The following is a 12741-nucleotide window of genomic DNA, read 5'->3' on the forward strand; positions in this document are numbered from 1 at the left end:
GCTTAAGGTCTAATGGGGAAGTCGTTTCCTAGAGGAGTAGCAATTGGTTTGATGTCAATCATGATGTTGTTATCCATCAAGATGGAGAATAGCATCTTCCTTTCTCTATTCACCTATTGGCTGGAAGTGCAGACGTCTTTTATTGCAGTAAAACGAGTAAGAACAGAGAATATTCCTCAGGTCATTAGATGCTTAGTGTGCGACCAGAGCAGAATCATGTTGTGTTTGTTATATGTCAGTGTCTACCACTAGATTATGAGGTCCTTGAGGGCAAAGTGTGAAAGGGTGGCTTAAAGCTGGAGCTTTAGAGTCAGATGACCTGAATTCAAATTTTGGCTTTGCCATAACCAGCTCTTCTGACCACAGGCAAATTAAACTCTTTATTGCCTCAGTTATTTCATGTGCACAATGAGGATAATAATAATAATAATAATAACAAAGACATTTTCTTCATAAGGTGGTTGTACACATTTTTAAAAGACACAGCATAGAAAACACTTAGCAGACTGCCTCATTTGTAGCAAGTGCTCAGTAAATGTTAATTAGGATGCTGCTGTTAATAATAACTCTAGCACTGTCAGCACTTTGCAAATTGCTAGAAATATTTGCTGAATGAATATATTCAGGAAGTAGGGTTTGGAGGCCTAACTAGAGACTAGAGACATTTTAGCACCAGGTTCCCTGGGAAGGGTACAAAAGCAGGTCTGATCATAGATGCCTGCCCATGCTAATAAGATTCACAAAGAACATTTCTTGAGCAGGCATCATCCCAGGAGAGCAGTTCATTGAGTTAGCTGGGATTATTATGTTAAATTCTGCTGGAATGGTCTCATTTATTTATATCTATTATGAGAATAACTCCGGGAACTTGCGTAAGTGGACCAAATGTGTTTGTGACTGAGGGAACCTCAGTGATGGGTTCTCTATATAAAAACCGGGATTTTGCCTTTCTTGAAGACAGCAAGATTCTAAACTGTATTGAACAAAGCAGTTTCGGGGGCACCTGCGTGGCTCAGTTTGTTAAGTGTCTGACTGTTAATTTTGGCTCAGGTCATGATCTTATGGTTTGTGAGTTCGAGCCCACATCAAGCTCTGCACTGGCAGTGGAGAGTCTGCTTGGGATTCTTTCTCTCTCCCTCTCTCTCTGCCTTTCTCCTGCTTGCTCTCTCTCTCTCTCTCTCTCTCTCAAAATAAACAAACAAACTTAAAAAGAAAAAAAAAAGAAAAAAGCAGTTTTTGGTGTGGCCACAATTGAATCAAGAAACGTGCCCTCCAGAAGTCCTTAGAGATTCCAGGTTGATGATGGAAGATGTCAGCACATGGCCACCCAGCTTGAGTTCTAGTATTCTTTTTAAAATTCTGTCCTTTGGCACTTGCTTCCTTCTTTTGTGGTTCCATGGAGCCGTTTGATATATTGCCTCGGTAAATAGCCTTTAAAAATTTGTAATAATTTGGCATGGGTTCAACGCCTCTGGCTATTTAAAATCCAAAGAATAATGTTCACTGTCCTTAAAAAAAAATCTTAAAAACCTTAAAAAAATCAGGGGTGCCTCAGTGAGTTGAACATCCGACTCTTGATTTCAGCTCAGGTCATGATCTCATGGTTGGTGGGATCGAGCCTTGTGCTGCCAGTGCAGAATCCCTGCTTGGGATTCTCTGTCTCTATCTGCCTCTCTCCTGCTCAAACACACTCTCTCTCTCAAAATAAATAAATAAAGTAAAAAAAATTTTTTGAAAAAATTCGGATCTGTTCTCTCTCCCAAACTTTAGGAAGCCTTTTTCCATCTCCAGATCGTTTGTGTTCCGTCGTGGGATCAGTAACACTAGGTAGTTGGCAGAGTGACGGGCTATAGCTGGATGACTTTGGCAGCCTCCCTCACTCTCAGTGGACACAGCCCATGTCACACTTCACAGGTCACTCAGAGATGTTAAGACAATCACCGTCGTATTTGGTGCATCTGAAAGGTCATGCCTTCCAGCTCGGTCTTTTGGACAGAAAGTGACAGAAATATTCTGGTCTCTTTCCCTTTTTTCAGATCTGATGTTTCGACGTGGCTTCCTGCTTCGGTGCTGTATGTGGGCATAATCTATGCCGGTTCCAGAGCATTATCCAAACTGGTAAGTTTTAGAGACTTTTTAGGGAGACAGTTCCTCTTTCCTCTACCCCTTTGCTTTTTAACTTATTGTGCCTTGGATCCATAGAGGACAGGACATCAGCTTTCGTGATGGTGCACATAGACTGGAGAACAGCATGGGGCTTTTACCCCCTCTCCCTGAACTGAGGATAACCAGATGATAGGGTAGGGCCATCTTGTTTTATAAGATGAAGAGGCACCAATGGAGACAAGGAAGAGAAAGCTGTGATATTTATGGAGCCTGATACAAACAGGGCCAGCCTGCTCTACCTGAGCACAGGCCATCCTCGGGAGCAGGGAGAGTGTGCTCAGCCTGCTCCTTGCTTCTGAGGAACTGTAACCCTGCCCACTGGTGACGTGGACTGGGCGGTGCTGGGCTTAGGAGTGATGTACGTGCCTGGCACAGTGTTGACACCCAGTATGTAGGGACACTTGTTTTACTAGTGTCACCCACCCCATCCAGATTTGAGCTTCTCAAAGGAGGGAACTGTAAAGAACAAACTTCTTCCAGGTACACTAACTATATGAAAATATAAAAATGTTATTTTTCCATCAAAAGACAATTCACTGATACTTCCATTGACCAGAGACTCAGAACGAGGCTTAAAAATCAGTAATGCCTCTTCCTTTCTTGTACCCTGACTGCTCATATTGTTTCTATCTATCAGAAAATGATTGTACTCTGACTTTTGGAAAAAATGCCAAATTTACAGAACGATTTAATCTTTTTATGCAGTTTGTTGTTCTCTTGGTCCCTTAGATCTCAGATATGAAAACAGTAAAACAGACACAAAATCTGCCTACCTGCATGATAATGTTATTGTTAGGATAACCCCAAAGTTGCAAAATAGTGGTTGAGAGTTACTAGCGGTTAATTTCTAAATTAAACCATCATTTTTCTTGCATGATTCATAAGCTTGAGTCATTTAGATGCTGTGTTCAATAGGGGAGAAACGTCCTGGGTGGGCCCAAGAAATGACCAACTGCACACACATTGGTGCTCAGCCCAGAACCTGAGATCTGGTCTGGCTTCCTGCTGCCCCTTCTCTATTCTGTCCGGCTTTTGAGTCTGCTGCCTTGCTTTACACCTTCTGGCCTGCAGAGGGCGCTCTCCCTCCTAGAGCACAATACAGGTATTGATAAAAATGATGTATTCTTTCTTTTTTAAGTTTTTATTTGAATTCCAGTTAGCATACAGTGTAATATTAGTTTCAGGTGAAGAATTTAGTCATTCAACACTTACATACAACACCCGGTGCTCATCACAATACCCTCCTTAATCCCCATCTCCTATTTAAACCCCTTCCCCCCCACCTCCCCTCCTATAACCATCGGTGTGTTCTCTGTAATTAAGAGTCTGTTTCTTGGTTTGCCTCTCCTTACCCCCACCATGTTTATTTTAAGAACAATGTATTTCTTGTAGGAACTGGATAGTGATGGATGCCAGAATTTTGAAGTTTGCATAACTATCATTGGGCTAGCAATAACAATATTTTTTGTTTGTGCAGTGCCTTTTCATATGTTTCTAGAGTGATTTTCTCTCTTTTTATGTGATTCCCATATTCACCTGACAGGTGATGGGTGGGGCAGATGTTAATCACCTGACAGAGGAAGGGACTCAGGTGTGGCAAGTCTTGGTAACTTGCCTCTAGTCCCAACTAGACAGCTCCTCTAACTCCAGACCTTTTGCCTTTTCAGCTTTGTCTTTTTAGGGCCAACATGTATGGATTTTATAATAGCCCAGGGGAGAGTAGTCCAGGCCTAATTTAGACTCTTCTCATGGTAAACATTAGAAAGCTCATAAACTGTTCTAAGCAAAAGGGAAATTTACTGGATCATATATATCATTGAAAAGTTGTAGATCACGCAAGGCTTTATCCAGAGGTTCCAAATACAGTTTCTGTCTCCCTTTCAGTTCTGCTCTGTCTTTTCTCCATTTCACAGCCAGGCTCTCCCCTCATGGGTGTTGTTGACTCCAGGCCCACATCCTTAAAACTTGAAGTCTAATGGAAAGAGACTCATCCTTATAGTTTCTGCATGAGTCCCGGTATTCACTCTGAATACAGCAGTAGGGCCACTGCCCTTCCCAGGTCTGAAAGCCAACTAGGAAGATGGAATTATGCCGATTGGTTGGTCCTGGATCATCATCTCCATTTACTGTGGCTGGAGAGACTCAGAGCACCATTTGGCCGGCCCTGGTCTTACAGTATCCCCACCTGGTTCCCATCGACTGAGACAGGGTGTGGCAGATCCTTGATACTGGGATGCTTCGCCAAAAGAAGGGATAAGGATACTAGGTGGCCTAAAATCCTTCAAAAGCCCATTGTAAAGGTCAGTCCAGTATATTCTCAGGCAGATGAGGAGTTCCATAACCTACTACAATGCTCCTCGAAGTGTGATCCACATGCGGTGCCAATCTGTGAGCTCTTTGTCACCTGTCCATAAGGAGATTGTGCTAGAATGTACATCAACTTTGGCACTAAACACCTTGTTCAGTTGAGCTGACTTTTTTTTTTTTTTCATAGTGAGACTTCTTGAGAAAGGAATCAGTGCACTGATTTACCTTCTGGCCTGAGCTTATTTTCGGGGTGACTGGCACTGTGAGTGGCATTGGGCTAGAGCACAGCCTTCTTTAACAGGCAAAAAGAAGCTGCTGCAAAACTCAAACTCTTCGAGCAAAGGAAAACAACCAAAACCCAAATATACCCAATTAGAGTGGGAGGAACACAGAAAAGAGACACTCATTATTGTTTTTCAGTGAAATAACAACCCGGCATCTTTTCTTTGTTTTCTGAGGTTTTTGTTTTTACATAGCTGCTTACAAATTTATAGAGTGGGTTAAACACAAGGCAGTCATACAGCTTGTGTTAGACAGAAAACAGGCATCAATTTGCTGCCGTCAAGCTGTCAGTTTAATGAATCCACAAGGAATTGGGGTAAGTGCTCAGTTAAAATCCGTGGGTATATTGTTATGCAGAACACTTTCCAGGTAGTTCTGCTCCACAAAGATCTCCCTTATCTGACAAGATTTTGAAGCTCTGTTCTTCTGACGTGCAACTCCTAAGAGGAAGCTGGTTTAACTCATTCTGTAAAGGCATAGCAGGGAAAATTCTTTACTGGTTTTTCCTCCTCACAACCGAATGATATACAAAGTTAAGGGAAGGGGATTATTCTTGTGGTTTATCCATTCAGCACATACTCATGGGGGGTCTACTATGGGCTGGTCGCTTAAAAACAAAGAAGATATGGTTCCTGACCTTGAGAAACTTCAAGGGGAGTGGGAAAGACACACAGCTCACCATGGGAAGAGACACTATGAATATTCGTTGTTAGTGTGTGCCGGGCACTTTCCGTTGCCACTCTTCATCACATATGAGGTCAGACTTAATTACTCCCGCTTACAGATGAGGAAACTGAGATCTAAATTATTTGGCCAAGGTCAACAACTCGTAAATGTTAAAGCAGAGGTGTAAACCCAAGCGTGTCCAACCACAACAGGTCATCTCCAAAGCTTACCATCTTTCCTCCCTAAATCACATCAGGGGAGACCCAGGGGAGATCAGCCCATCAGGGCTGAGCTGGGGTAAGTAGAGAGGAACCATGTAGTTGCTGTCCCGTCTACTTGGGCTAATTGGGGCAGTTTCTCCAGCTGTCCTACACTGAATAAGGTCACAGTGATGACGATGATAATGGTTCTGATGGCAGGAGTGTTGGTCTTTGGAGTGTCAGTACAACCTTGACTGGTCATTATTACTCTCATTGTAATTTCCCAGCCGAAGCCTCGTCAGCGTGACAGGGTTGCCTCAAAGCCCGTGCTGGTGAGTGTTTAGAACAGACGTGCAAAGTCATACATTAGTGAGCTTGCCAGTGAGAGGCCATCCTGGTGTTGGTGATTTGGCTGCTCAAACCATGTTGTTTTCTTGCCCCGGGGAAGCCAGGGTCAGTAGTTGAAGGACTCTGCAAATCTGAGCTAAGGCAGTTTGACAGGACCACTCTTGGTCTCTCACCCAGCTCTTTGATCTTGACCCTTCCCTAAATGCTTGTTGGGATGTGTCTTCCATGAGCACAAAATTCACTCCACACGTTGCGATGGAGCTTGGATGGGGTGTTGGTAAGGAAACGTACGTGGATAACTAGATCCAGATGGAGCAAATTACTCAATTAAGCAGACTGGAGCCCATGGGTCCCCTTCCCATTTGTTTGGCTCTTATATTACGTAAAGGAACTTGGATCCACAAAGGAAAAGAATGTAAATGTTGATATAAAATGGAGACTCTTCCCCTGATGTTCCCTGTTACTGCCGATTTGAGGCAGCTCTCCTCTTTCATGTTGGTTTCCTACCAGAGCTGATCAGAGTCCATTTGCAAGGATTACTTTTTAAGGCATGGGCTTGGTGGCAAAATAGTAAACCCCTCCTCTGGATTTTACTTATCTTCTTGCTCCATCTGAAGATGATGTTCTCCATAACCCTTATAAAATGACTTATTAAAACAGGGCTGCAGGGGCGTCTGAGTGGCTCAGTCAGTTAAGCGTCTGACTCTTGATCTCAGCTCTGGTCTTGATCTCAGGGTTGTGAGTTCAAACCCTGTGTTGGGCATGGAGCCCACTTAAAAAAAAACAAATAAAAAACAAAACAAAACAAAAAAAACCCGGGGCTCCAGGGGAAAAAGTTTATGACACTGGATTTGGCAATGATTTCTTGGATATGACACCAACAACACAGGCAACAAAAAAATAGACAAATTGGACTTCATCAAAATGAAAAACTTTGGTATATCAAAGGCCACCATCAACAGAATAAAAAGGCAACCCATTGAATGGGAGAAAATACTTGCAAATCATTTATCTGATAAGAGATGTTGAACAGAGTTCAATTTCTAGGCCCAAGACAGAGCTCCTCCTTTTTGGGGTGCTACCAACTAAACTTTAGCATTCCTGTAAATGCTTTGCTTGACCAGAAACACAGTACATCCAGACAGCCAATCCCCAAACACCACGGCAACTCTGGGTTCTATACTTATTTCCTTGTTCCTTGATCTTCCTAAATAAGGTCAGATCTGCAACCCCAGCTAATCGTACCATTTCCCTATTGCCACTTTTTTTTTTCAAAATTTTTAATGTTTATTTATTTTTCAGAGAGAGAGGGAGAGACAGAGCATGAGCAGGGAAGGGGCAGAGAGAGAGGGGAACACAGAATCCAAAGCAAACTCCAGGCTCTAGCTGTCAGCACAGAGTCAGACATGGGGCTGGAACTCACAAGCCCTGAAGTCAAGACCTGAGGCAAAATCAGAAGCTTAACCAACCTAGCCACCCAGGTGCCCCTCCCTGTTGCCACTTCTAATGCTTCATAAAACTCATTCTTCCCCAGAACCCCTTGGGAAGAGTGCCCCACTATTTCTGAGGCACCATACTTCCCCAATCCAAGGATTGTTTTCCCTTGAATAAAGGACATCAACCTCATTACCAAATTTAGTTTTGTCATTCAATAGGGATTAATATCCAGAATATAGAGAAAAATCCTCAACTCAACAACAAAAACCAAACAGCCCAATTCAAAAATGGCCAAAGGAATTGAAAGGATATTTCTGCAAAGAAGATGTACAGATGGCTAATAGGCCCTTGGAAAGATGCTCAGCATCATTAATCATTAGGGAAATGCAAATCAAAACCATAACAAGATACCACTTCACATCCCCAAGGATGGCTGTCATCAAAAACCCGGAAAATAGTAAGTGCTGGTGAGGATGTGGAGAAATTGGAGCTCTTGTGCAGTGCTGTTGAGAATGTGAGCGGGTGCAGCTGCTATGGAAAATAGTATGGAGGTCCCTCAAAAAATTATAAATAGACTTACTGTATGATCCAGCAATTTCACTTCTGGGTTTACACCAAAAAAAAAAAAAAAAAAAAAATTGAAAGCAGGGAGTTGAACAGATATTTGGACATCCAGGTTCATAGCAGCACTATTTAAAATAGCCAAAAGTTGGAAACAACCCAAGTGTCCTTTGATGGGTGAATGGATAAACAAAATGTGGAATATGCATACAATGGAATACTATTTAGCCTTAAGAAGGAAAGAAATTCTGACATAGGCAGCATCTTGGATGAACTCTGAGGGCATCATGTTAAATGAAAGGCGCCAGTCAAGAAAGGACAAATACCGTGTAATTCCACTTCTATGACGTGCTTAGAGTGGTCAAGGGGCCAGGGGGAAGAGAGAGTGAGGAGTTAGTATTTAATGGATACAAGTTTGAATTTTGCAAGTTGAAAAAATTCTGGAGATGGATGGGGGTGATGGTTGCATACCAGTGTGAATATACTTAATGCCACTGAAGGTACCTTAAAAATGGTTAAAATGAGGGGCACCTGGGTGGCTCAGTCGGTTAAGTGTCTGACCCTTGATTTATGGCTGAGGTCATGATTTCATGGTTCGTGAGATCGAGCCCCAGCATGAGGCCTACTTGGGATTCTGTCTCTCCTTCTCTCTCCCCCTCCCCTGCTCACATGCTCACGCACATGCACACACACTCAAAATAAATAAATAAGCATTAAAAAGAATACATACATAAATAAAAATGGTTTAAAATGGTAAATGCTATGTGTACATTTTATCTCAATTTAAAAATATATTTAAAAAACCCTCGACTCTGTTAGAGGCTTTCTTGAGGATAATAAGAAGAGGATGAGATGATAACGGGTTCTCACTTGACTAACGCAGACTTTCTTTGGCTGCTGTAGGACACGCATATTTGTTTTAACTCATTCATGTCTATGCATTTCAGTAAAAAGTGTGAGAAAAATAGCAATTCACTGAAAACAGGCCAGTCTGCCCTCTGTTCCGGCCTGTACATTTGTGTCCCCAAGTGAACGAGCTGGAACAAGCCGCTGTCCCTTGGGCCTTTTCTTATTCCCAGGCATCTTGCCAAGGTGGAGGAACCTTGGTGCTTTAAAATGTCCATTTTTCACACAACAAGGCCCCTAAAACACAGGCCAGCTACTTTATGTGTTGCACAGAGGAAGGACAGAGATGGCCTCCAAAAGCTCATACTGGAGATACACTGGCAAAAGGGGAATCTGGTCCTCTGCCCTTAGGGGCTTTGCCATATAACGACAATAATAAGATTAATGGAAATAATAATAACTCATGCAAATCAGCTTATGAATGTATTCATTTGCATGTACATCTTTAAATACCTCACCATCTTCCAGAAAGGATGTGTGGTGGCTTGAAAGAATAATTAAAATAACATAGACTTTTTTAATGAACGGAATTTTACAGGAAATCTAGGTGGAGAATAATAGAAGAACTAGATGAGGCTGCAGAGAGACTTAGTGCATAGACATTCATACTGTAATATCCTACAAAATAAATACAGTTGGGCCTTGAATTTAGTTTTCAGCATTCTGTGGCCAAATGAAAAAGTTACAAGACCCTCAGTGCTTGTAGGAAAAGAGTGGGGTCATTGCTACACCTGTCGCAAGCATAGTATAATGTATAGAACTGTTGAATCACTACGTCGTATACCCGAAACTGTTGTACCATTGTGTGTCCATGATATTGAAATTAAAGTTAAAAGAAAAACAAGAGTGAGGTCATTGCTGAAGAAGAGCAATGCTTCCTTACTCTCAGGTCCTGTGTCCTCCAAAAAAGTAGACTGGGCCACTTAATGAGGCAGGGTCTTCAACATCATCCTTATAACAAACACAGTCGTAGCCTAGTGTCTAGGATTCTTAGAGTATTTAGGATGCATGATGAAATAGAACAGTTCAGTAGGAGCAGTTCTCTGGGGCTAAAACTGCTACCCTGGTTATCTGGCTTCCTTTGCAGACTGCCCTTAGGCAACCATCCAGGAACATTGTTTCTGGCATGCATGATTTTGATAAAAATTGGGTAGTCAACAGTTCAAAATTACATTCTTTGGCAAAAGCCTGGGGTGCAATTATTTTATCTTGTAGATTAAATCCACACCCACATATTTAAAAATCACCCAAAGAGAAGATGGGATTGACATTCTTTTACAAAAATTAACAAGCTGACCCTGAGCTCCTGCGTGAAAAAGGGAGTCTCATCCTTGTCTACAGAGTGACCCAAGGCCCTGCCTGTGGGTGGGGCCAACTTCTCCATAGAAAACTATTCTAACTCAGTCCCAACACCTGAACAAATAACAATCAAGGCTTCAAAATTCCACTCTGGACAGCATGGGAATAATGAGAAAATATATTTTTTTTAACTTTTTTTAATGTTTATTTTTTATTTTTATTTTTTAACTTTTATTCAGTTCTGAGAGACAGAGCGCAAGCAGGGGAGGGGCAGAGAGAGAGGGAGACACAGAATCTGAAGCAGGCTCCAGGCTCTGAGCTGTCATCACAGAGCCCAACACCGGGCTCGGAACTCACGAACAGTGAGATCCTGACCTGAGCTGAAGTCGGCGCTTAACCAACTAAGTCATCCAGGCACCCCTAATGTGTATTTATTTTTGAGAGAGAGAGAGAGAGAGAGAGAGACAGAGCCCAAGGAGGGAGGGGCAGGGAGAGAAGGGGAGACACAGAATCGGAAGCAGGCTCCAGACTCCCAGCTGTCAGCACAGAGCCTGACGTGGGGCTCGAACCCATGAACCATGAGATTACGATCTGAGCCGAAGTTGGACACTTAACTGACTCAGCCACCCAGCTGCCCTGGGAATAATGAAAAATTTTAAATAATAGATACCAACTTCTCTTCACAGCCAGAGAAAAATTTCCCATGGTACATGGATAAAATGTTGAATTTTAAGCTAATGGACTCTAAGAATAAATTAGTTGCAAACTGTACCCCTAGATAACTAACTAAATTGGCTTGCAGTGTAGTTGAATTTGGCTAGTTACATTTTGTGTCAAAAATGATGATTTGGGCTTTATAGTAGTTCATCTTGGCCATTTTTCCTGAATGAAAGATGGTAGGACCTTTTGTTGTTGAGGCCATTCCTAGACCCCTGACAATGTGGAAGAACTTACCTATTTTTCTGTTCTCTTTAGCAGCAAGCAAGTATATAGATTTGCTAAAAGTGGTTTTCAAACTATTAAGAGGAAGGTTAAAAAAGAGAACCAAAATATATTCCTCCATTTTCTTATCTGCATAATGGGGGTATAAATAACATCTACCTGGTAGTTATAATGACAATTAAATATGCAAAAGCAGTTAGGATAGCAGCTAGCACATAATAAGCATTCAATATATCTTAGCTATTATTATTGCTAGTATCATTTCTCAGAACTTTTGTCTGATTTGACAAAAAGTAAGTCCTGCTGAACCTCACTTCATAAGATAATAAAGGGCAGGTTTTCTAAAAGAATCAGTCACTAGGGGCTCTCCTGAACTGATAGCATAGTTCAGACTGGGACTTGTACACAGAATTAGAGGCCAAGGAAAATCAGTAATAAAAGTTGCAAACTGTGTTAATAACTGCTTTTCATAGGCGTCTATGGAGGCTGAGATCGTCAATTGTACAATTACAGGTTTGGGTTTTTTTTAAGTTATTTATTTATTTTGAGAGAGGAGGATAGCGTGTGCATGGGAAAGGCAGAGAGGGAGAGAGAGAGAGAATCCCAAGTAGGCTCTGCACCGTCAGCACAGAGCCTGACACAGGGCTCAAACTCATGAACTGTGAGATCATGACCTGAGCTGAAACCAAGAGTCGGATGCTCAACCGACTGAGCCTCCCAGGCACCCCACAATTACTGTTCCTAAAGCCTGCTAGCTTCTCAGTAGAAAAATGGCTTGAGAAATCCAGAGTTAAATTTTTTAAAGTAGCAGTGGAAGCTATCCTTTAAAAAAGGGTAAGAGGGACACCTGAGTGGCTCAGTCAGCTGCGTCCAACTCTTGGTTGTGGCTCAGGTCATGATCTCACAATTTATGGGATTGAGCCCCAAGTCGGGCTCTGTGTTGACATCGTGAAGCCTGTTTGGGATTCTCTCTCTCCCTCTCTCTCTGCTCTCCCCCCACTCTCTCTCTTAGTTAGTAAATACATTAAAAAATAAAAGAAAATTTAAAAGGTCATAGAGCTTACCCTGAGTTCATGTATTTTATTTTTTATTATTATTTTTAAAAGATTTTATTTTTAAATAATCGCTACACCTAACATGGGGTTTCAACTCACAACCCCCAACACCAAGAGTCACATGCTCTTCTGAATGAACCAGCTGGGTCCCCCTGAGTGCCTATATTTTAGATCATACCAGTTTTCTTACTGGAGGGAGCAGACTGGTGGGATTTGGAACACACCAGTCCTACTGGACTTTGGACAGTTGTAGGGCCAGGAAGGTTACACTGGGGGCTTGCTGTAATTTGGGTTTTGTAGCATCAAGGTTAGGAGCTTGGGCTTTGTAGAGAGCCTGGATTGGAGGCATGGCTTGGCCTCTGAACTCGTTGTGAGCTCTCAGCAAGTTTCTTCATCTTCCGAGCATTCGTTTCCTTGTCTATAAATCAAGTGGTAGCACCCACTAATTGAGTTGTTGGAAGGAGTTTTTGTGTGTGTGTGTTTTTTTTAATTTGGAAACAAACATTCCAGATGTTTGATCTGGTATTCCAGATCTGTGATCTAGTGTAATGAGTGTCTTTGATACCAAATTT

General features: G+C 42.1%; 1 protein-coding gene across 3 annotated transcripts in view; it reads left to right on the top strand.

Annotated features, from left to right (window-relative positions):
* Positions 1-12741, top strand: part of TMEM241 (transmembrane protein 241) — a 118938-nt gene that overhangs the window by 22801 nt on the left and 83396 nt on the right. For all 3 annotated transcript variants that reach the window (XR_009251015.1, XM_058692516.1, XM_058692517.1), the window contains exon 4: positions 2037-2118. Coding sequence is in view for 2 of the 3 variants with exons in the window: in XM_058692516.1 (XP_058548499.1) it covers positions 2037-2118 (82 nt within the window). In the remaining variant the exon portion in view is untranslated. The remainder of the gene's footprint in view (positions 1-2036; positions 2119-12741) is intronic.

This window comes from Neofelis nebulosa, chromosome 11, assembly GCF_028018385.1.
Source record: "Neofelis nebulosa isolate mNeoNeb1 chromosome 11, mNeoNeb1.pri, whole genome shotgun sequence".
NCBI lineage: Eukaryota > Metazoa > Chordata > Mammalia > Carnivora > Felidae > Neofelis > Neofelis nebulosa.